The sequence below is a fragment of the Lactuca saligna genome, chromosome 4 (genome assembly GCF_052625555.1).
Source record: "Lactuca saligna cultivar CGN05327 chromosome 4, ASM5262555v1, whole genome shotgun sequence".
NCBI lineage: Eukaryota > Viridiplantae > Streptophyta > Magnoliopsida > Asterales > Asteraceae > Lactuca > Lactuca saligna.
The window spans coordinates 311,496,095-311,521,373 of record NC_136420.1 but is presented as its reverse complement, the minus strand read 5'-3'; the positions used below and the strand labels follow the sequence as shown (position 1 = coordinate 311,521,373).

Genomic DNA, 25,279 nt, shown 5'->3' with positions numbered 1-25,279 from the left:
CACAAAAAAAAATAATAAAAAAATCCTCCACACCTACGATCGTTTACTGTGATCGATCACCAAAAAAAAATCAAGTCAAGCATTCAAGAAATCGACCTAAACTCAACTATCAAGAAATCGAATTCTAATCTTCATCTCCAAGGAATCATTCTAAATCATGAACAATTGGATTCCAAGTCAACAAACTCAAGGAAGCATCATTATCTTAATCTACTGTTATTCTTTTAATTGTTATTAAAGTTTTGAAAACAAGAATTCAAAACAAATAACCAAAATAACTCTTTGATTAATTGGAAAATCACTCAAAACAAATGTTTTTACAATCTGTTCTCATAATCATAAACTCGATTATGGACACGTATATATAGCCTAACATACCAACTTGTATTAGACTAGGAAACTTATGACCAACTTGTCATAAACTAAACTTTCCATAAATTAGATTGCTTGGACCCCAAGACTTAGGATTCCAATAATCACCCCGGAATCTCTAAGTCCTTCTAGAGAATTCTTCAACCCGATCCGTATTTAAAAAACGGATTCGTCACTATCGTCACGTTCCGAAAAATCACCGTCTTGTAATTTTTGGAGTCGTTCCGGACATTCAGAAGCAAAGTGACCCGGTTTGTCACACCGAAAACAAATCACCTTAGATCGATCCTTTTCCCTATTTTTCCGATTCTTGCCACAACAACAATTACAATTTTTGCAATCGGAATTAGAATTGGACAGTTTATTGGGCCGATTGCTTTGAGAAACCCTATTATTCCCTTTGGGCTCGCCTGACCCATATGACCCTCCAGACCCGGATCCACTCGACGCATTAGTCCCATTAAACTCATTCGCTTTATTAGACGCATTCGATCCTTTCCAGTTTCCCTTCGTTCCCGATGAGTTACCTCCACCAGTCGACGAGCTTCCTACTTCAGACGTCGATTTCACAAATAGCACCTTCGACTGATCTGCCTCGCTAATATCTTCTTCCCTTGTTCTTTCTTCGTATGCCTTTAATCGACCCACTACGTCTTCAAACCCTACCGATTTTAAATCTAGTACATGTTCAAGAGATGCAATGATGTGAATGAAGTTTCTGGGTAATGATTTGAGGAATTTCTTCACCAATTTTGATTCCTCAATCGTTTCTCCTAATGCCGACGATGTAGACGCGATTCCGGACAGCTTTCCGGTAAAGCTGTCGATTGTTTCTGACTCGAGCATCTTCAGGCGATCGAATTCCGACATCAAGGCTTGTAATCTCGCTTCTTTAACTCTATATGCGCCCACATTACGTGCTCTAATCGCATCCCACAATTTCTTGGCCGAATCCTGATCTCCAATCTATATTATGAGGTTTTCTGGTAGGGATTGATATAGCAAACCCATGGCAAGGCAGTCCTTTTCTTCATTGACATCGGTTCCTGGATCAATAACAGTCCAGGCTTTGTGGATGCGCAAGACAACCTTCATACGCATTGCCCACACGGTGTAGTTAGTGGATGTGAGCATCAGATGCGAAACTGAGGTTGTCCCAACCTCCTTCACTCTCACCAGAGCTTCTCCTTCTCCCCCTGTATTTGTCATGTTGACCTGAGTCGTCAACAAGTACAAATCGATCTCACAACTTCTCAACCTAAGCTCTGATACCAATTAAAGTTTTGAAAACAAGAATGCAAAACAAATAACCAAAATAACTCTTTGATTAATTGGAAAATTACTCAAAACCAATGTTTTTACTATCTGTTCTCATAATCATAAACTCGATTATGGACACGTATATATAGCCTAACATACCAACTTGTATTAGACTAGGAAACTTATGACCAACTTGTCATAAACTAAACTTTCCATAAATTAGATTGTTTGGACCCCAAGACTTAGGATTCCAACAGTTATGATGTTATTATTTCAAAGTGTTATCATTGATATTATATCATATTAAATATAATATGCTATGTTAATATTGTTAATCTATTTCAATGTATTATGTGATTATAAATCATTGTGTTATTGTAATTCAGATTAATGATTGTATTTCAATGATAAAGAACATATTTTTCTATTTGATGATATTAAAATCATTTTGTTATTGTGTTTTAGATTGATGATGAAGATGTTTTGGTTGATAACACTCAAATTGACAACAAAGACGGAAAATGTCAAACAACAAAGAAGAAGAAGAAATATGCCAAAACAACGGCTTGTTGGGCCGATTATGATGAACTTGAGGTTAACAACGTTCAACATAGCAAATGCAAATGGTGTGACACGTTGTTCAAAACCGAGTCCGACGAAAACGGTACATCTAGTATGATTAGACATACAAAAAGATGTAAACAAAACCCAAAAATTTTAGAAGAAAATTTAAAAAAACAAAGCACTTTAAATTTCAAAAAAAAAATGAAAATGAGGAGAATAGTATTGGCACTTGGAAGCATGATGAGAAAAGAATAAAAAAAGCTTTGTTAAACTTATTTGTAGTTGGAGAATTACCGTTTAAGTTTGTAGAGAATGAAACATTTATTGAGTATACCAATGCATTGAACGGGAAAGTGGTTTTGCCTTGTAGAACCACAGTTTCAAAAAGAGTTGTCGATTATTATGTTGAAGAAAAGGCAAAGTTGAATAAGTTCTTTAGTAATCCCCTACCGAATGTGCATTTGACCACCGATTGTTGGACAAGTTCATGTCAACGATCGAGCTATATGGTGGTCACGACCCACTTTATTGATAAAGATTGGGTCATGCACAAAAGAGTTATCAACTTTAAATCTTTAGATAGTCATAGGAGAGAAGATATTGGGCGCACGTTGTTGACTTATCTTGAAGAGTGGGGTATCAATAATGTAATGACCATAACCGTAGACAATGCTACTTCCAATGACAAAGCAATTGAATTTCTAATGAAAAAACTACCAAACTTATACGATGGGGGGAAACAATTACACGTAAGGTGTATGGCCCACATCCTAAACCTTATTGTTAATGATGAGTTTGATGAACACCAATCTAGTATTAAGTGCATGCAAAAGGCGGTTAGATATATTAGGAATTCCACTCAACGAATTCAAAGGTTCAAAGAATGCATGAAAGAGTTAAATATGAAATCCAAGAAGTTTTTGTGCAATGATTCCCCAACCCGATAGAACTCTACTTTGAACTGTCATATCTTCTTCATTATCTGTCCAATTTGCTGGATTTTTTTTCCAGCATGTAGATCACAATTTAACATTGAGTTTACACTATTTTTATGCTATTTTTGGTTGAATATTCAATGAGATATAGGCACTTAAACATGGGCTACTGAAGTCGTTTTTTGTGATTCAGCATGTATGCAGATTTTTATGTCCACTTTGAACTGCCATATCTTCTTCATCATCTGTCCAATTTGCTTGATTTTTTTCCAGCATGTAGATCACAATTCAACATTCAGTTTACAATATTTTTATGCTATTTTGGTTGAATATTCAATGAGATATAGGCACTCAAACATGGGGTATTGAAGCTGTTTTTTGTGATTCAGCATGTATGTAGATTTTTATGTCCACTTTGAACTGTCATATCTTCTTCATTATCTGTCTAATTTACCTGATTTTTTTTCCAGCATGTAGATCACAATTTAAGTATTTAACATTGAGTTTACACTATTTTTGTGCTATTTTTGGTTGTATATTCAATGAGATATAGGCTCTTAAACATGGGGTATCGAAGCTGTTTTTTGTGATTCAGCATGTTTGCTGATTTTTATGTCCACTTTGAACTGCCATATCTTCTTCATTATCTGTCCAATTTGCTTGATTTTTTTCCCAGCATGTAGATCACAATTTAACATTCATTTTACACTATTTTTATGCTATTTTGGTTGTATATTCAATGAGATATAGACTCTTAAACATGAGGGATGGAAGCTATGTTTTTTTTAACTAACACTTATTTTATTTTAATAGATCCTACATATGTTTGAGATGTTGTGTCCCCCGTAGAAGAAGATTTCAAAATTTGTAGAGCTATGATTGGATTTCTCGATAAATTCAATGTAATAACCGACATAATATCGACGTCAAAAAAACCTATGACACATCGGTTTTTTTTTTTTGGCAGAAATATGCGATGTGTACAACCACATTAGAGATTGGGTGTCAACTCCCCAATTTTGCTTGAACGGGATCAATATGATGCAGAAATATGAAAATTATTGGGGCGATCTTGAAAAATTAAATGACTTTTTGTACTTTATGATCGTATTAGATCCACGGTTGAAGTTTGAGTTTCTTCAACAAGCCTTTGAGAAGTTGATTAAGTTGAAGAATACTGGAGAACCTCCCATATTTAACTCGGAAAGTCACTTTGAAGGCTAAGGCCTTAATACGGGAAATGAAAAAATTTGAGAAATTTTTTAATTTTTACAAAGCAAAGTTCGACAATACCGAGTCTTCTCAAAGTCAAACATGTGCTCATGAAGATGCAATTATGCTTGATGACGAAAATGACTTTATGGGTGATTTAATAGTACAAGCGAATTACCCATCAGCATCTACAGAAACGGAGTTGACACAATACCTAAACGAGCGACCACTTAAATACAATAAAGATTTTGACATTCTACTTTGGTGTAAACAAAATGCATCTCTTTACCCTATTCTAGCTCGTATTGTGAAAGGTGTAACTTTATTTATTTGTATACTTTTTTTATAATTATATTTTAACACTTTCTTTCTTTATGTTGATAGATATTTTGGGATTAAAAATTTCTACTGTGGCGTCCGAGGCGGCTTTTAGTACAAGTGAGCGGATATTAGATCCATATCGAACAAATTTGTTCGCTAATATATTAGAGGCCTTGGTTTGCACCCAAGATTGGGTAAAGAAATCAAGAAATTCAGTTGTGGACAACATTGATGAAGTTTTGAAAGATGATGACGTCGCAAAAGGATTGGAAAACGCGATAAACAATGGAGGTGGAAAGGGAAAACAACCAATCAATATTCCCGAGGAATTAATTTGTATTTGGTCATTGTTATTTTGTAAAAAACTTAATATTCATATTTTAATTTGGGTGTTTAATGTTTAATGTTTAATCATGAATTATGGATTTTTGGACTATGAATTAGAGATTTTTGGACTATAATTATGAATTTTTGGAATATGAATTATCAATGTTTATTATTTATTTTCTTGACCAGAAATAGATTTTTTTTTATTTGGGTTATTCGTTATTTTGATCATTCCGGTTAATTTGGGTTATTTGGGTCAAAAATATAGTGTACATGTTTATTTGGGTTATTTCGGGTTAATAACCGAACCGAAACCTGTATTACCCGATCCGAACCGGTCTCGTATTAGTATAATCAATCCGGGTTTCGGTTCCCACTTTTCATCCAATTTGGGTTTTGGATTGTTTGGGTTCAGGTTGGTTCGGATCGGTCCGAAGCACATCCCTAGTTTAACTTTATAATCGTTCAAACAATTTAAATGTAATAGACTCATTATATACTTGAATCGAATCCATTCAATACTCGAAATCGATTTAATCTATTTCAAGTCGAGCTTAGCTTGCGCTCAAACTATTCGAATATATTATTGTTCGAAACTCAGATATTAAAATACTTGGTTCATGAAAACGTAACCTTAATAGACCTTAGTTAAATTATGTTTTTTTTTTTCTTTTCATTTATATGTATATAACTCTTTAGCTATGATTTGTGAATTTTCCAAATCCAACCAACCGTTTACAAAATAAAACCTCGTACCGAGCCCGGCCGATTTTGAAAGATAAGAACGAAAAAGAATAAAATCATCAGAAGAAGCATCGTCGGTGTGCATGAATGTCCTCCACGTATTACCCTATGTCTGCCACGTGTTATCTTCCTATGACACCTAGGCACTCTAGTTCTTCCCTTTTCATCTGCCTCTCTTCCATTCAGAATACAACCGAAGAAAGCTTCTATACCTTATACACCATACACAACTCAGAAATCGCTCCAACAATCTACGAAAATGGCAGAACCAACACACGATCCTCCTTCATCATCGGAAATGTCTGAAACAACAACTCACCCTCATTCTCATTCATCAACAGGTCTCTCTCTCTCTCTCTCTCTCTCTCTCTCTCTCTCTCTCTGTGTGTGTGTGTACATATCTAATCAATTAATTAATACAGACGAATTGCATCAAGATCATGGTAATTACTCCATGAAAGACGTAATAATGTGGAGGAAAAAGCGAGTTAGTTTAGGGGTGGTGACCACCGCGACGGTTTTATGGGTGGTGATGGAAGTTTACGGCTTCAATTTCATCACCGTCGCTTCATGGATTGGCATCTTTCTCGTGTCATCTCTTTTCACTTGGGCTAATGTTTATAAGCTCATTTACAAGTAAGTCATTTCATCGAACACTTGGCGTTCATGAATATCCCAGTTATAATTCTATTGGTTATTCCACAGAGAGGAGCCGAGTATGTCGGGGCTAGGGATATCGGAGAAGACAGTCACCGGAATTGCAAACTGGATAAGGGTTTCCGGCGAGGAGGCGATGAGGTGGGTGTTTAAAGTTGGTGCTCAAAGCGAGTGGTATGTTTTTGCGGCGGCGGTTGCTGGACTGTGGCTACTTTCCGTCATTGGCAGTTGTTCAGACCTACTTACTCTTCTATACATAGGTATGTAGCTATTTACCTTATGCCCACCAACTGTTTGATTTATTGTCGTTAGATGATGATGATATGAGTTGGTGTTGTGTGCAGGAACTATGGTGGGTATGAGTGCGCCTGTGATTTGGATGAAATATGATGATAAGATAAGGGAGCATGGGGAGAGGTTGCAGATGCAGAGTATGAAATTTTACAGTACGATGAAGAAGAATGTGCAGAATCTAATGGATAAAGTCAAAGACAAAGTCAACTCACCAGGAAAGGAGGCGAAGGAGAAGAAAGTTGAATAGATTAGAACTATTATGATTTATGACGATTGTCTAGTATGTTAAGTGTCGATGTTTTGCAATAATGTTGATGTGAATATATATAAAGTCCATATGCATGTCAATGAATTTGAGGTGTATTACGGATTACGTAACCAGGTAACCTGTAATATTTTGTCATTGAGGCATTTCATCGAACGGGTTGCTTGCGTCTTTGAGGAGTTCTTCACGCCCAGAAACAAAATCTCGGTCAGATATCCGATTTCTAACGATTTGTGTTGGGTTCTGTAGTTTAAATCCATCATATACAGTCGAATATAGACATGAATCCACACGAAATTCGACCAAAAGTTCAGGGTATTACCTCGGAAATTGCTTGAACTCAAAGTCGCTGCATCTCGAGGAACACCATTGACGAATCTTTGTGTTTATTAATCCTGGAAGAATTTGCGAAGTAAACTGATTGAAAAACCAAAGGTCCTTACTAGCGTGTGTACGCGGTAAAATGTAGTTCAGTTTCGTTGACAATTTTTGGTTTTGATTTTTATATTTTTAGAAAATGAAGTCTTTTTTTGTAATTATTTTTTCCCCGTTTAAATATAATTTCATACGACTTTTAAAATTTTAATTTTTGTTTTCATCTTATTCTTCTTTCTCTTATAAATAAAATAAATAAATAAATCTCCAAATAAATATTTTTAAAGAAAGTTTTCATTTTGATCCTTTTTAACTAGTCGGATCAGTTTACGAATTAGTCAAATTAATTTGTTTATCCTTATTTTGAAAATCAGAATATCGGAATTTGTTCTAAGAAAAACATGATAAATTTATCAAAGCATTTCCGAAGAAATGTATTTTATTGATGTCATTGTCAATACATAAATATAAGCATAAACTGACCTTACATTCATTTACAATATACGTTTCCTTAATCCCTTGGTGAATGTAGCTTCATATTGACATCTGCAATACAAATAAACTTGAGTGGGTTAAGTTGGGAAACCTGGTGAGTACATAGGGTTTTCAATAATATAATTATATTTAATCATTAAACAATCAACTCAGTTACATATCTTCATTATCTTCTTTATTTACTAAGGATCAACCCTAAGAATCATTTATCATTCGGTCCTAAGGATTGTCCTAAGGAGTAGGCACAAAGTCCATCGTTGCCAATGACACAGTTGTCAATATTATCTATTAAGCACAACTGTCAATATTATCATTTAGGCATAGCCGCCAGAATTGTGACATTCTCTATTAGGCGCAACTGCCGATATTGTCCTTTGGGCGCAACTGCCAGGGTTATAACGTTCTCTATTAGGCGCGAATGTCGATCAAAACATGTTAGGATGTTTAGAGTACATTGAAGATCAAAACATCTACAGGTTGTGGCACAGGTGCCAATGCTCATCTATAGGGTACTAAGTTCATTACTGTCATTGTTCACCTATAGAGCACTATGTCTATAACTGCCAATTTCCCTTTATATCAGCTTTCATTCCTTATCATTCATCTACTTATGTTTTACCCAACATATTTTGTAGATATAAAATACATATACAGTTTAAAGCATTTAAAACATGTATAAGATCGTACATCTATCATAGATATCAAGTAAACAGATAACATGCACACATAACATGTAATTTATATAGAATACTTCATATTTATGTGTAAGATGAAAGTAACTATGCATTCACTTGTGAAAGTGACGACTCGAAATTCAAGCAGCGCTTCGCTTCTTAACAATATGATTTCCTTCGACGAAACCTAGTATTATTACCACTAGATTTTAGTCTAATATTTATTGCGACCAATTATTACTCTAGATTCGTCATTAACGCAGAGTCTACTTCATGGTCTATCAAGTATGGAACAACCAGGTAGGATCATATCGGAGGTAGGGTCCGTTTGGTATATGAAGTATACTGTTTGGAAATCCCACTTTAAACACCTCACTAAATCACAACCTAGACATCATTCCTATAAGTAGATCAATCAGTATAATGACTTCGAATCGTTGATAAATCTTATTTATAGGTTCATAATAACGATATTATATTTAAACATAAGCTATATTTAAAGTAGGGTAGACATAACTCACTTATATTGGAGTCTAGCAAAGAACCGGGCTCTGCGCGGGCAGAACTTCTGAGCCGAAAGCTCTTCTTCCTAGGGCCTTTAGGCGCTTTGGGACTTGCTACTAACTCCTAAGAAAGGCTAGAGAAAAGCCTTGAGGCTTTGGGGATATTTGGGAGAGAATTTGAGAAAAGGTGTGGAGAAAAATGAGGAAAAACGCCTCTATTTATAGGCTGTCAGCGCCGAGTACGCTAAGCATACTCAAGAATTACGTTGAGCGTAATGGGCTTTTAAGGGTTACGCTAAACGTACTCAAAATTACGTTGGGCGTAATGTGCCATGTGTCGCGATCTCATGCAAATCCGTGAGGAAGAAGGTGCGGCTCAGATTGTGTCACGTGTCACTCACTGTTTACTCTAAAAACTAATTATCTTCTAAAATCCGTAATTTTGCATACGAGCTTCGTTTTTGACGTTCTTTATATCCACGCGTAGGTGAGACCATACTCTACAACTTTTATTAGACTCCGTTGGCTAATTTTGACTTTATTTTTAAAGTTATATTTTTAACAAGCCAGGACAGGAAAAGTCCATTAAAAATTCATAAGTTCTTCATCCAACATTCGTATACTAATATGCGAAATCTTAGAAAAATCATAACTTCCTCATACGAAGTCAGATTTTGACGTTCTTTTTATGCACACTCTCGGTTTAACATATAATACAATTTTCATTGAGATATGTAAGGCTAAAAAATATTTTATCAAAAATTTAGTTCTTACAATTCCCGGTGACGTGTCGGTTTTGCTGTAAAACTTCAACATGTCATAACTTCTGTGTTATAACTCGGATTTCGGTGTTCTTTATATGTACGGAAACTTTGTGACATATACTATAACTTGGTTAAGATTATTTATTCTAAATAATCTTCTATCAAAAATTCATTTTTGATGTTCATTGTCTCTAAATTGGCTAGCCCGAATTTGTAGGTGTTATAGTTATCTCCCCCTTAGGATGATTACGTCCTGGAATCATCAATAAAATAGGGCTTGTTATATGACTCCATATGTTATCTCTTAATACTAGGTGATAATCGTAACTTCTATGTTCCTTCGAATAAATATCTGTCTCTTGGACTTCTTATTACATACGGTGTTCAGTCTTACACCTGCTCTCTATCTCATGTTGGACTTTCAATCGTGACATTTAAGCCACAATCTCGATCCTTATTGGAGACTCCTTCTTCTTCTTAACAAACTTAAGATAATTTCTTTCCTTCGATTATTATAATAGACCGACAGGTCATGTTCTAATGACCTCTCATCGTATGATGCAACACTTAGACTCAGGTCTTTTAGAGTCCAATTCAAATATTAGAGTCCAATTCCCGTTCATCATATGAGGAAAAACGCCTCTATTTATAGGCTGTCAGCGCCGAGTAAACTAAGTGTACTCAAGAATTACGCTGAGCGTAATGGGTTTTTAAGGGTTACGTTAAGCGTACTTAAAATTAAGTTGGGCGTAATTCTCCATGTGTAGCGATCTCATGCAAAGTCATGGGGAAGAATGTGCGACTCAGATTGTGCCACGTGTTACTCGCTGGTTACTCTAAAAACTAATTATCTTCTAAATTTCAAAACTTTTGCATACGTGTTCAGTTTTTGACGTTCTTTATATCCACACGTAGGTGAGACCGTACTTTACAACTTTGATTTAGACTCCGTTGGCTAATCTTGACTTTATTTTTAAGTATATATTTTTAATAGGCCGGGACACGAAAAGTCCGTTAAAAATTCATAACTTCTTCATCCGACGTTCGTTTTCATCTGTCTTTTTACTGTTGAGTTACTATTAATGAGACCTTCGATTCTCGTGTAGGTTATTTCGGCTAAAAATCGTTCGATCTAATATTCGAATTTTAGTCTGTATACTGCTATGCGAAATCTTAGAATAATCATAACTTCCTCATACGAAGTCAGATTTTGACGTTCTTTTTATGCATGCTCTCGGTTTAACATATACTACAATTTTCATTCAGATATCTAAGGCTAAAAACATTTTATCAAAATTTCACTTTTTACGATTCTCGGTGCCTTGTTAGTTTTGCCGTAAAATTCAACAGGTCATAACTTCTTCGTTATAATTTAGATTTCGGCGTTCTTTATATGTACGGAAACTTTGTGACATATACTATAACTTGGTTAAGATTATTTATTCTAAATAATCTTCTATCAAAAAGTCATTTTTGACGCTCATGGTTTCTAAATTGACTAGCCCGAATTTGCGAGTTTACAAGACATTTATGCAAATAAAAATATTATGACTTTTCTATAAACAAAAATCTTATTATTATTAGGGTTAATGACCTATAAATGTAACGAACTTTGGTATTTGTCCACATTTAGGTAACCATATTTTTTTCGTTCACATTTGACCATTAAACTTGTTTGACCTGTTCAAAATAGGGTAATATGACCGATAATTAGTGGTAACATTACCCTATTATGAATATTAATAGGTCAAACAACTTTACTGGTCAAATTTGTACGAAAAAAACATACTTACCTAAATATGGACAAAAACCAAATTTCCTTACCTAGTTTAGTAATATTGGGTTCTGTTAAGTACAAGCTGAAACAACCCGTTATTTCAGGTCAATGTAATGTCTAAAAATCGAGTCTTGTAATCTCTTTGTGAAGTAATAAGAATGTCATCGAAAATGAAATGTTCAAAAAGCTCTGTTTGAGTACATTATGTGGTAGATATCGTGATAAGGTTTCCAAAAATATAAAGAACACTAAAATCCGAGTTATAACGCAGGAGTTATGACTAATCAAAGATTCATAACACTACCAGTAAAGCGTTGCTAAACATAAAACGAGAAATTTAAATAAAATACTTTTTAGCCTTAGATATCTAAATGAAAGTCGTAGATATCATTAAAACGTGAACATGCATAAAAAGAACGCCCAAATCTGACTTCGTATGAGGAAGTTATGAATTTTCGAAGTTTCTGACCTAGCAGTAGACAGCAAAAAACTCGAAATAGAGATTGAGTGGTCTTTATCCGACACAACCTAAACGAAAGTTGAAGACCCTGACAATAGGAGTACAATAGTAAAAAGTCTGACGAAAATAGACAACAGATGAAGGAGTTATGGGATTTAAACGGACTTTTCCAGGTCCGGCCTGTTGAAAATAATATGATAAAAATAAATTCAAATTAGCTGACAGATTCTAAACGAGAGTTGTAGAGCCTTTTCACACCTACGCGTACATATAAATAACGTCAAAATCGGAGCTCGTACGTGAAAGTTACAGATTTTACAAGTTCGGGACTCAAAACCCGAGGCTGACTCAGCCTCACGACGTGAGGGAACCATGCTCACGATGTGAGCTCGTGATTGATGGGTTCCAGAGTGTCAGACACATCAACTCGTCGAAAAGGATCATGCTGACTAAGCCTCATGACGTGAGAAATCCAAACTTAACGACGTGAGACCCCATATCAGCCCCTATAAATATAAGCCTAAGGGTGTTGGGTTTTGTGCTCACTTCTTTCCACCTAAGTATCGTTACTCTGCTTGATTACCTCGATAAGCCTTCCTGAAGCCCCAATTTTTCATACTCGAGTTCCGAAGGAAGTTCTACACTCCCGAGATCCCAGAGAATCCCGAGATTTCAACTCTCTCTTGTCGAAGTTCTGCTCAAGTCTTCTCTCGACTACTTCAAAACAACCACTTCAATCAAGTGAGTTCATACCCCTTTTATACATCTTCAAATACTTTATAATGTTCTTTAATAAATTTCGGGGGAGAATACAAGTGAACACCCGGTTAATCCCGAGTGAAAACGTGAAAACTCTTGTTATACCTTGCATGCATTAGATTTATACAAAATGCATAGTATCCAAAGTAGCCATCTTTGTTAAACCATTTTATGCACTCAATGAACTTATGATTTTATGCTTTGTCAAACATTGTGAAAGAGGATAAACATTGCATACAAAATTGTCACTTTAAATACAGACTTAATTGAGAATCCGTGAGACGATTACATATTCAATGCTACCTTTTTGTTAAAAGGTACTACTTAAAGTCCTGCCCATTATAACTAGAGTCTCCCGTTGGGAGAGCGTGTAAAATGTGTATAGATCTATACGGGACGTCATGATCTAGCGCCCTGACTGTTAGCTACAGTCCATTGGGTGACAGTTTTTCATAACGTTTCGACGCCTGATGTAACGACCCAAAATTTAAGACCAAAAATTTCTTTAATAAATCATTACTTAAAGTAAAGTCATCATTCCAAAACATAATATGAGTATAAGTTTTCAAAACACATGTTCGTTATCAGAGTAAACATTTCCAGGCTGTCTAATCTATGGTGTGTGCCATGCGATCACCCCGAACTCTTTCCTCCGCTACCGGAAGTACCTGAAACCAAAACTGAAAACCGTAAGCACGAAGCTTAGTGAGTTCCCCACCCTACCACATACCATGCAAAACCACATATTGCACATACTGGGCCACGCCCCCTATCTTGGGCCTCACCCCCTACCTCGGGCCTCGCCCGCTACAACGGCCCCGCCGCACCAGGCCCCGCCGCTCCAGGCCCCGCCTGGCTTCGAGCCCCGCTCGGATACATATCTGTTTTACTTAGGCCTCGCCTGTCACAGGGCCTCGCCCGTCAACAAATAATTACACATACACATTTCACAACACATAACTGACACATGCAACTAGTTCTATCCTAAGGCCTCGCCTATCCTGGGCCTCGCCCATGTCCTGCTACTGATGAGTCATGGAACCCCGTCCATGCTCCTAATGGTAGTGAGGTACGGGCCTAGACCACTCTCACTCCTGTTCTAGTTCGGGCCTCGCCCTTAATCTGCTACTAGTGAGATATGGAACCCCATCCACACTCTGCTATTGGTGAGATACGGGACCTCGCCCACACTCACCTCCCTACCAGGCACATACATGTATCACACAGACAACAAGTACAACTATCATATATAAACAATTCCTTGGGCACCCTCCCGCTATTACTGGACCTCGTCCTGCAAACAATACTAGCATACTATGCCTAGGGCTAACCCCCGGGTCTTCTACTCATAACTACATGGGCCGGCATTGTGGCCTTAGACCCATTCACACAAAGGGAAACTCACCTGCACTGGCTGAACTTGCTGATGCTCTCACTAGATGCTGCCCGAAAACTCACGGAACTCTTGCTCCTCTTGCTCCCCGAACTACCAATATCAATGCAACACTGAGTCTGACTGACCCCCGAAAGACAACCAAGTCCACCCTGGTCCAAAGTCAAATTCCTGGTCAAAGTCAACCTTCCAGGTCAACCCTACTCACCGAGTCACCCTACTGACTTGCTGAGTTCAAAATGGTCAGATTCCTTCCATTCCTGACTCGACTCGCCGAGTCAGTCCATGACTCGCCGAGTCTACCGATTTCTGAGTCCAAACCTGTCCAACTCACTGAGCCTCCACCCGACTCACTGATTCGAGTCTCAACTCGAAGGGTTTGGGGGTTTCGCGACCAGACTCGCCGAGTCCAAGGCAATCTTCATACGACTCGACGAGTTGCTCATCTCACTCGTCGAGTTTCTCCACAACTTCATGCTATTCGCCGAGTCCACTCAAAGGACTCGCCGAGTCCCTTCAGATCTCCTTACATGCAGAGGATTTTAGAGTCATGCATGGACTCCAAACTATAGATCCACCCTTCCCAAGCCTATTCCACACGTAAAGTTGCAAACTTTACGTGTAGAGAAGGAGATCTAGGCAAAATATGCCATAAACTAGGGTGTAAGGCCAAGGGGCTTCAAAATCGACTTAATGGCTGATACTTTATGCTTCCCCAGGCCCTAAAACACTTGGATCTGAAGTAGCAACTCCAGATCCGGCTTCTAACCCAAAATAATAACATTATGGCAAAAGAGCCTCAACAACCACACATAGATCTAGGTGCAAAAAGGGTCCAAGAACTAGTTTATTACCTCCAAGTGCTCAGAATGAACTCACAATCCCAGATCTATAGCTCCTTCTTGCTCCTCCAAGTTCCTTCTTCCTTATCCAAGATTTAATGCACCTTCCAAGGCTCAACTAGGAGATGTGACGGCTAGGGTTTGATATCCAGGGCTAAAGAGGCAGTAAGGAACCCTAGGAAGAAGATTAAGACATTTATATAGGCTCCAAGTCCCGAATTTAGGGTTTTCCACGCACAGACCAAACTCGGCGAGTCACCTTGACCGACTCGCCGAGTCGGTCGCTTACACCTCGACCCGGATCCCGCTCGGACTCGCCGAGTCGGCCCTTAATTTAGGGCTTTCCTTTCCTTTCATGGCCTTTGAAACTTTGGGTGTTACACCTAAAGACCGTCGCCACATGCATATTATGTTTAGTATGGTTATAAAACTCACCGGATAGACAATTATTATGGTAGTCTGATTTTATGAACGAGTAGCTATTAAAATTATTCTTCATCAAACGAGTGTGATCTTCTTATAGCTTTACTATATAAAACTATGCCTCAACCTTTAAGCATGTCAGTTGCTTGCGATTTTCAGTCTTGGACATTAGAGACTCCCTGTTACTTTAGGAAAATAAGGGATTTTCCTGTATCCAAAACAATCAACTAATAGGAAAATAAGGAATTTTCCTGGTGCAACTATTTACAATTCACAACACGAACATTCATACGCATTTCATACTTTATAAGGAAATAAGGGATTTTCTTGGAAAACGCACGCACTTTGGAATGGCATATATTTTTCTCAAAACCGCTTATGAACTCACCAACTTAATTGTTGACATTTTTTTTTCTTTGAAATAACTTGTATTCTCAGGGAACCGCTAAGCAGGTTTGGAAACCAACTTTTGGGGATTAACGCTCTGACGTTAATTACTGCTTTTGAAAGATGTTTATGTATTTATCTTTTGAGCATGTAACAAATACAATTATGTAAACATTTTGAAACCTTTATATGTATGGTGGTGTCTACTTTCCTTACTATGAACTGTTATGATACTGAATATGACGTCCTCCGCCCCCGAACGTTTCCGCCGTTCTGGTTTGGGGGTGTGACACAAGCAGTCATAAGATCCATTGATGTGAAATGAAATTAGGTTGTCCGGTCTTGTGTATGAGGAGAAGGTTAAGTCTTGGGCTAACCCAATTTAGGTCCAGCTAGTTAGGGGTTAGGTTGTATACGCTTAAAGATCTAGGTTGTATGTGTTTTAAAGACCGAGCAACACAGCTTAGCCCATGACTAATCGGGACTAAATTGGGTTATACCAAACCTAACCTAATTGTTCATTGATTGTTGGAGCCTGGTCCCAAGGCACACATTCCCTAAGACAGTTTTTGTCCAGTATTACCAAAACGGGAAAGAAACTTTCATTTTTGTCTGTATTTAGGTAACCATGTTTCTGCATACACATTTGACTAAGAAACTTGTTTGACATGTTCATAATAGGGTAATATTACCATAATTACAAGTTATATTACCCTATTTTGAACAGATCAAACAAGTTTAATGGTCAAACGTGAACGAAAAAAACATGATTACCTAAATGAGGACAAAGACAAAAATTTGTTACCTTTCTAGGTCATTAACCATTATATTATTATTATTATTATTATTATTATTATTATTATTATTGTTGTTGTTGTTGTTGTTGTTGTTGTTGTTAGTGGTGGTGGTGTTGTTGTTGTTGTTGTTGTTGTTATTATTACTATTATTATTATTATTATTATTATTATTATTATTATATTGTGTTTTTAATTTTCTTAATATTAATATTGTTAATAATATATATAAATACCTTAAATGAAAAAAAAATATTAAAGATATTTTTTTTAAGGATGGAAGTGGAAGGGATGGTGCTACTTTAAGCATTAAAATCATAAATGTTTGCTTGTGTATTCTCACTTTATATATTTCTATTTCATATTTGTTATTATTGTTTTTCAATTCAGAATATTAACATTTAACATTTTAAAATAAGTTACGTATTCGTAAAATTGTTTATATATAGTTTAAGGTAGAATGATTTCTCACTTTGTATACAAAATTGTTTAAGGTTGAAGGATTTCTTTTTAAATCCAACAGATTTAAAACAAACATCTACATAGGTAGCCTATATCAAAATTCAAAAGTATTAATTACAATATATTGTTTAATAAAAAATAATATGATATATTTTGCTTTATCACACTACATCTACTACGTTTTCAAAAAACCACATGAATAAAGTAATAAAAAAAAAACATGTTAGTAATTTAAATACTCATGCACACGATATATACCTATAGCTCACACTCACACACTAATACATGTGGTTGCAAACTCAATCATAATCTTGCATCGTTAAATATTAAACACACAACATATACACATAACACTGCTTATGAGCAATTTTAAAAATATACAACTTCTTTTAAATTGTTAAATATTAATATTCCTACTTAGACCGGAAGGAGTGGGAGGGAAGCTTCTCTCACTTTTGGTGGGTCATACCCCTCTTTCCCTCACTCTCCTTTCCCTCACCTAAAAGCCAAGGAGTGGGTGGGAAGCCCTTCCCTCACTTTTTTTTTTTTTTTTTTAAATAAAATTAATTTTTTTTGTTATGAATTATAATTTTTAAATTAATACTAAATATAAAACTTAATTAAAAATAAAAAGCATTTCATTAATTAAAATAAAACTTACATTAAACCTAAAATATAAAAAAGTAGAAAATTAAAAAAAACACACACACACACATAAACTAAAAATCAAACAAACCACCAACGACCTACGAAAAATATTTTTTCAAAATTTTTTTCCCTCTTCTTCATTACGAGCTCGAGAGACGGTCCTGAGAGATGATCGACGTTTTCCATCAAAAACTTCATGTCTTCCATTTTTTGTCTCTCCGCCCGCTCCTTTTTCCGTGTTTCTTCTTTTTCTTTGTTGAAAGCCAGACGTTCGGAGAAATTTAGATTATATCGATCAAACGACGATGTTATCTTCCGCATTTCGTCAATGTCCACACTGAAATCAGATGCACTCGAAGAAGTCTCTTTTCTCTTTCTCTTCGCTTTGTCCCTACCCATTGGGCGTTCAATTTCTTCTAGCTTGAGTTCGTCGTCCTGATTTAAATCTAGACTGACCCAAGTATCGGAGGAGGTTGTGTAACCACTAGAGCCCGTTTTTGTTCGCTTTGATTGTTGGACTCCAAAAATAAAATCCCGCTCGTATTTTTTCCACCTAGGACTTCGAACCAATAATTTCCAACAATCGTGCCACTTGAATGGTTTTCCGACTTCCTCAAGGTAAAACTGCAACACTTCTTGAAGTGTTTTTCGTCGCCTTGGCCACTTTTTCGTTGGGTTTTTAGGTTGGTGTACAACCCGTTAATTTTTGAAACCCCCTTTGCTATTTCTCGAAACTTCGAGTTAAGTTGATGTTTCGTACGGTAGTTGTCACATTTTCCTAACTCCTCTCGAAATCGTTCTAAAATGCGAAACCAAAAATGTTCTCCCGGTTGTGCGTTTCCCTTAATCAAATCTTCAGAAATATCAACCCAAGCTTTGACCAAAACTAGCTCTTCATGTGGAACCCATAGTGTCGACTTTTTTTCTTCCCAGCTGTGCGACACACTCGCGCACTTGTTTTTTCCCTTTAGCTCTTTGTGGTGGTGGTTGAGTTTCGGGAACCATATCTTCTTCTTCCGCATCATCCGATCGGGAACCATGTCTTCTTCTTCCGCATCATCCGATTCATCGACAAGTTGGTGGTGGTGTTGGGTTTGGGTTTGAGTTTCAGGTTGAGTTTGGGGTTGAGGTTGATTTGACGATTGTTGATCCAGAACTACAACAAAGTTTGAAAACATTTGCGACGGGACATTTGGAACTTGCATCGGGTAATATTGGCCAATATTTTGGTATTAGAATTGTAGTGGGGAATGAATGGGAGCATCGAGTTGGGGGTGGTAAACTCCTTGCTGGGATGAATCGATAGCAAAAAAGTTGCGAGTAAGGATATGTTTGCTTGTCGAACCATGACTTTTTTTCCGTCGATCGGAACTTGGTGTTTGCTTGTCGGGATTCCTTTTTTTTTTTGTTGATATAAAGTAGAAAGAATAGAGAATAGTGTGATATGTTTAAGAGTTATATGTATATATTTATACTAGTTGTAAAAGGATAAAAATAAATAAATAAATAATTAAAAAGAAAGTAGCCGTTATAGCCACCAAAAAAATCACTTTTTACCGTTAATCAACGATAGTTTTTCAAAAAAAAAAAAAAATAATAATAAGCCGATCACAGCAAGAGAGAGAGAGCGGGAGAGGCTCCCCTCTCTGTTTCCCGCACACACCTTCCCCGCGCCGACGGTGCGATGTTCCGCCGGGCGGAAAGCCTCCTGCTTCCTTTCTCCGCACCCGCTCCGTCCGGCCTTATCTTCTTACCAATGTGAAATAGTAACATGTGTCATATTTGAATAAGATTAATAATATTTTAGTGCACTTGTCATCAATTCAGATGGATAGGAAAATATATAGGAATAATAGTAGGAGGATAATTAATTTCTCTTCATTTAAATGTATTTATATGTATAATTAAAAATATTAATAATAACGAATTTAAAAAATAGTATATACTTATTTATAATAATAATAATAATAATAATAATAACTAGATGGTAACCCACGCGTTGCGCGGGACGGAAGGTGTTGGTTTTTTTTATAGCATTATACTTTTGAAGTACAATGTCATAGTTAGGAAAACTTTTAGTTATTTCAAAAAATATTTCATGCTTACAAAATGTTGAGTCGACGTGCTTTAAAATAACATTAGAAATGATTAGTCCCTAAAAAAACATAAATGACAACAATTTAAAAAAAAAGTTGCATAATAGTACAACAAAAAATCACCATACATCAATCTGGTGTATGCTGATTCCAACTTCAAATTTTGAATTCCTTCTGGTTTCCATCTTAATGAAATAAGGGAGTGATCATCGTATGAAATTGTGATCTGCAAAACCCAACTAAGAAATTTGAATGTATCAATATCAACAAAGGTCAGAAAAATAGCAAATTTTTAGTATTTTTAAAAAAATAAAAATCAATTTTTATAGTTTTAGGACTATATTCCCCTGAATAATGTTTTAATGTTAAAAAAAATTACATTTTTAGGACCATATTGCCCCTGCACACTTTTTATATTAATAAAATTAACCTGATTAATTTGATGTAACTTTTTTTTTGGAAAAAACTTCTGATTGCGTGTTCACAATTTTGTGATCATGACAGTCAACAATCTACTAATATTCTGCTCCTTTGTATCTAACCTACAACCAAATATTAAAATAAAATAATAAAACATGCACAAATCATTTTATTACTGATTGTTTGTTTTTGTAGAACCTTTCTTTTTTCCCTTTTGTTTATCATTCCTGAATCAGTTGTCGGGTACTCTTTATTCTCCGGTGGTGGCCACATCTAACAGATGACGAAAGAATCAAATAATTAACTATCAAACATTTAACATAAAGATAGTATATTAAAGCGAAATTTAGAAAAGAATCCAAAATATATAATAAAAAAGATATATGTTACCGGAATATGAAGAAAATATAAACATAATCAAATTTCATGAATATAGACAATGGATGAAAGTTGTTTGCAAATTGAAACAATATATACCCATGAAGTAACTGCAATATTTTCTTTTTCAGTAGTTCATATGAACGTTGGATTAAAAAATTGGTATTGTTGGTCGCACAAATCCAACTACATAAAGTGATTACCTGATAAAGTACACATGCAGATTTATTCCACATGAATGTATAATAAAATTTCTAACATAAGATCTCCATGTGAAAGAGGGTTCAAAACTAAATCATTCTAACCAAGAATAAGAACTAAGGTCCGACCAAGGAAATATTTACCTGATTAGATTAATGTAAGGAAATACACCATCGTTTGGAACCGACATCTACCTGAAAACCTATTCCAATAGAAAAATGTCGAAGGTAAAAAAAAAAATCCATAAACTGAAAAATTATATAAATGTGTTTGAATTGCAGTAATATATCAACATGCTTCCATTTATGTGGCATAAAAGAATTTTAAATAGATGAGCACCTTCCAGCACAGAAATATTATTAAAAATGTGTCGAAAAAGTTATTTTCGGTCAAAACTCTATGGTTTTCAAAAGTAAATCAAATCAGCTTGTAAGAAAAATTGGTTTCATTGTACATACACCTCTTTGAAATTGACAATGGTCAGCCTACAAAATGTGAAGATAATGTGTTAGATAATGTACAAAGAGCTTATGCAATTAATGAAACCATGTGTTCTGATGCTATTATGTTGGTGCGAACAAAAAAATCAATATTCATTGACCATTTTACCCTTGCATTCCGAAATAAAAAAATCCTTGAATTTCATCAATTATAAAGATACTTGTGATTTTTTTAGTGTGTGCAAAATGTTGGGTGAAAAAAAAGGCAAAGATAAAGGGTAAAATGGTCATTTCGTCTGATTAAGACCAGTTTATTATGGATTGAAATAGGAGATTATATTTACAACTTCCAGAATACATTGATCTCTAAATTCAAACATAATACGAACAATTTGATCTAAATTAAACAATTAATGCGAATATAAGCGGATTTCTACTACTTGGTTTTTAGAGTATGAAATTGACCCTGAAATTTATAATAAGAACATACATTCGTAATTAAATCAATTGTATTCCTCTCCATCTGTTGTGGAGGCTTTGAGAGCTCAAACTTTATAAGAAACCAGAAAATATATTTTTTTGGGGTTATAAAATAGAAGAAATCATATTGTGTGTTATATACCTGTAAATCCAGATAATAGTTACAACTGCTCCATATTTAGATCAATGCACGGGTTCTCGATGTGAATGCTTCCTTTTTCTGTGTGAAAAAATTAAAAACCGATGAGACATAATAGATAATTAACATTCAAGAAAATAATCAAAACGTACAACTATTCCAGTTCAAAGTTACGTCTAAAATTTAAGAAAAAAGGAAATAAGAAAAAGAAATTGGTGACAACTTTGTCATGAAATGATAATCAGAAGACCAATTTTTTTTTTTTTTTTTAACATGCCACACAATCTTGTGGGGAATGACTTTCACCCACTATAAAAAAATCTAATCTCAACAACACAACTTAGCAATGATGTCCAACTCCTTTAAATAATTTGTAAAAGCTTAAATATCCAATTTTCATCTTCTTCAAGTAAACATTATTAATAATTAATTTCTCTACATCAGTTATCGGTTCATACAAACCATACAGGAGTAAGTGGCAGCTGTTTACAAACCAATTAAATAAATTTAACGTATGTACTTTTACAAATTTTATAATTAAAAAAATAGTTACTTTTTTAGTGTTCAAATAAGTGCACGGGACTTACAAATTTGGTTAGAAGGGATCTGAATTCAAGATCTTCATCTGTTTCTTGTTAGGGAGTGTCTTGAAACTGTATCACCAATTATAATATATATATATTTTTTTTGTAAACAAACAGATACAATTTTCCATTAAATAAAATTTTTTAAAAAATCAAAAGAAAAGTAACGTGTAAACCCGGAAATAATAAAAAAGAAGATAATAACCACATATAATATTAATACCTTTCTATAACCTTTTGCTTGTGTAACTGAATTTGCATTTGGTTGATGACTCGTATCAAGAAACATGAACATTATTAAATCAACTGCATTTGATATGATAAATGAAAAGCCCATACCCAATCTGGAAGCTGATTAAAGGATAGAACTATGTATTCATGTAAACGACACTTTAACTCCTTATTGAAGTCGATTGAAATCGATCAAAGCGATAATCCATTTTTCTACAGGAGTAAATAAAGTAATTTAAATCAGACTCGGGAATCATGATGATATAAAGTTACTAATTAACAAACTTTAGCTGAGATAAAAGGTGAGAAGTTTCCGATAGACCCTTTAATGATGGTATAGATCTCCATTAAATTGGTTTTTTTTTTTTTTTTTTTAATTTGTGGCAAGATAAACAAATTTTTTAAAATATTGAAAAATAATATGTTAGTTAACTTTCCATTTTTTAAATTTAACAAAAATTGTATTATTGTTTTGTGAGATGACATCGTCGCATGAAATATTATGCAACTTTACTTACCATTATGTAGTGACAAATAAGTATTTGGTGCTAACCTTACCGATCTTTTAGCATCGTCAACAAATTCACTTAAGTTCTCACAGTGTACACGAAGATGGTCTCCAATCTCATATCTAAAAATTACACAAAAATAGTTTAATTTGGAATGATATAAGATAAAGTATAAACTATACGACTCTATGACAGTTTATGATGTACCTTATCTTAATTCGAAATTAAGATGATCAACAGATTTGAAGAGTTACGACTTAGGCAACGTCTGAGTTAGTCAAATCTTTATAATTAAAAAAACAAATATCGTTTATATAAACTCCATTTTTCTATTTATTAGATTCCATAATCCTTTAGGTTTCACTCAATCAAAAGCTATAAAGATAGTGAAACATCATACGAATATTGCGTACATTAGCTACAATCAGAAATATACCTACTTCTGTCTTCGATTCACTAATTCCACGACAGAGCTCAACATGTGATTTCTTCTTCATTCTGCCTTTCCCGATACACCAAAAAACGTGGTCTTCTATCACCAGGGACCAAAACAAAATAGGAAAGACATGAAAACCGAAATCATAAAATTCAGAATTCATCATATTTGAAGTAAAGTTAAAATTTGAAGTTTAAAACCTGAAAATCAAACCTTTTTGGGTATCTATTGGAATCCCGTAACCATTGGAGTACATCAGGAACACCTTTGTGGTAAGCTAGGACACAAAATGGAAACCGAGAAGCCCCTGGACAAATCAGGCGATGGAGGGGGAATCGGAGAGCAGGAACATATAGATAAAAAGGAGAAGTTGAAGTACCTGAATGGCCGGAGCTGGAGCAGTAAAGGTGTAGGTCGACACCTTTACTTCTATGGCGGAAGCGGGAGAGGTGTTGGCAACAGATACATAAAAGGAATACAATGAGAGATAGAGATATAGAGAGTAACATTTTGTGCAGGTTCGGTGTTGAAGAAGCAACTCATTTTGTTTGCGATCATCTTCTGTAAAAAAACAAAATGGTCAATTCAGAGAGAGAGAGAGTTATGAATAATCATAAAAGTGATAATATGATCATTTGTATTTACCTGTATAATGACCAAAAAAACCAACAAAACGATAAAAAAAAAAAAAAAAAAAAGTAGCTTATCTCAATCAAATGACCAATATCAAACATGGGTTCTTACAAATATTATGTTGATGATAAAACCTTATATCCATAAACCTATATCTAGAATCCAAGAAACCTGTAAAATTCATATTTTCATCAAAATCTAGATAGAGAGAGGCTGACCCTAGGGCTTTGACCAATACCTTTAAGTATCTCAAACCGATATAGTAATAAATAGTAGTTCTTCTGGTGATATCTGAATTAGAAAGACGAGAAAGGAAAAAAGACTTACATAAAAAGGAACACAAAAAAACCATTCACAAAATTTTTCTACATATGAGCACAAAACAAAACATATAAAACCGATGATAAATATAAATCAAAATAGGTAAAGCAACTTGTTTAAAAAAAAAAACCATTTTGCTAGGTCTCCCTAATCGATTTCTTGGATCTCACCTGAAAATCCAATTAAAATAGATTTCCATAGAAAATAGATTAGAAAAACCAAAAATGAATGGAACAACACAAAATAAGCACTAAAATAAATTGTATACTCATTTAGGGTTTAGCCAAAATTAATGTGTTGCAACAAATTCCGAGTATTCTTCTTCACTTGATGTTTCATATTTCATGGTCACAGATTTGGATTGAAGCATTAGAAACAGTAGTGATGCCAAAAGCTGGAAAACAAATTAGAGCTTCGAATAAGGGTGGTCATGGATGACGGAGAAGGTAGTAAGGGGGTACAATGATGTAGAGAGGTGACTTTTTTTTAAAAAATATTTGGGGATAATGACTTGAAAGGGTAACGAACTTTCGACTTTTGTCATATTTAGTCACTAAACTTTTTTTCGTTATCTATTTGCCATTGAACTATTGAAACTGTTCACATTTTACCCTTATGACCGGTTGTTGCCGGTCATAAGGGTAAAATGTGAACAGTTTCAATAGTTCAATGGCAAATAGATAACGAAAAAAAGTTTAGTGACT

The 25,279-nt window shown here is 35.0% G+C and overlaps 2 protein-coding genes and 1 long non-coding RNA gene across 14 annotated transcripts; 1 reads left to right on the top strand and 2 right to left on the bottom strand.

Moving 5' to 3' along the window:
* Positions 1–528: 528 nt before the first annotated feature.
* LOC145040862 (uncharacterized) lies at positions 529–1,581 on the bottom strand. Its single transcript, XM_078988751.1, has 2 exons — positions 1,411–1,581; positions 529–1,338 (listed from the first exon to the last, which is right to left on the bottom strand). The coding sequence occupies exons 1-2, from the start codon at positions 1,579–1,581 to the stop codon at positions 529–531; spliced, it is 981 nt and encodes a 326-aa protein (XP_078844877.1).
* A 4,135-nt stretch (positions 1,582–5,716) lies between these two features.
* RTNLB13 (Reticulan like protein B13) lies at positions 5,717–7,072 on the top strand. Its single transcript, XM_078987547.1, has 4 exons — positions 5,717–6,076; positions 6,158–6,371; positions 6,441–6,652; positions 6,737–7,072. The coding sequence occupies exons 1-4, from the start codon at positions 5,995–5,997 to the stop codon at positions 6,931–6,933; spliced, it is 705 nt and encodes a 234-aa protein (XP_078843673.1). The 5' UTR covers positions 5,717–5,994; the 3' UTR covers positions 6,934–7,072.
* Positions 7,073–19,770: 12,698 nt separating this feature from the next.
* Positions 19,771–25,012, bottom strand: LOC145043960 (uncharacterized). Of its 12 annotated transcripts, none has more exons than XR_013681174.1 (10): positions 24,001–25,011; positions 23,835–23,898; positions 23,622–23,717; positions 23,230–23,307; positions 22,669–22,889; positions 22,449–22,514; positions 21,865–21,942; positions 20,946–21,004; positions 20,234–20,496; positions 19,771–20,029 (listed from the first exon to the last, which is right to left on the bottom strand). It is a non-coding gene; the product is annotated as an uncharacterized LOC145043960 (long non-coding RNA). The 12 variants fall into 12 exon arrangements; XR_013681179.1 differs by having other exon boundaries at positions 19,771–20,042; positions 20,400–20,496; positions 24,001–25,010; XR_013681181.1 differs by having other exon boundaries at positions 20,400–20,496; positions 24,001–25,010.
* Between the last annotated feature and the right edge of the window lie 267 nt (positions 25,013–25,279).

What these genes read in the sequence shown, in the direction of transcription:
- LOC145040862 (XM_078988751.1), bottom strand. Translation starts at nt 1,581, where the DNA reads ATGACAAATACAGGGGGAGAAGGAGAAGCTCTGGTGAGAGTGAAGGAG. An exon ending in TTATTGATCCAGGAACCGAT is followed by an intron (nt 1,339 to 1,410) that starts GTCAATGAAGAA and finishes CTCATAATATAG; the next exon opens with ATTGGAGATCAGGATTCGGC.
- RTNLB13 (XM_078987547.1), top strand. Translation starts at nt 5,995, where the DNA reads ATGGCAGAACCAACACACGATCCTCCTTCATCATCGGAAATGTCTGAA. An exon ending in TCATTCTCATTCATCAACAG is followed by an intron (nt 6,077 to 6,157) that starts GTCTCTCTCTCT and finishes TAATTAATACAG; the next exon opens with ACGAATTGCATCAAGATCAT. An exon ending in GTTTATAAGCTCATTTACAA is followed by an intron (nt 6,372 to 6,440) that starts GTAAGTCATTTC and finishes GTTATTCCACAG; the next exon opens with AGAGGAGCCGAGTATGTCGG.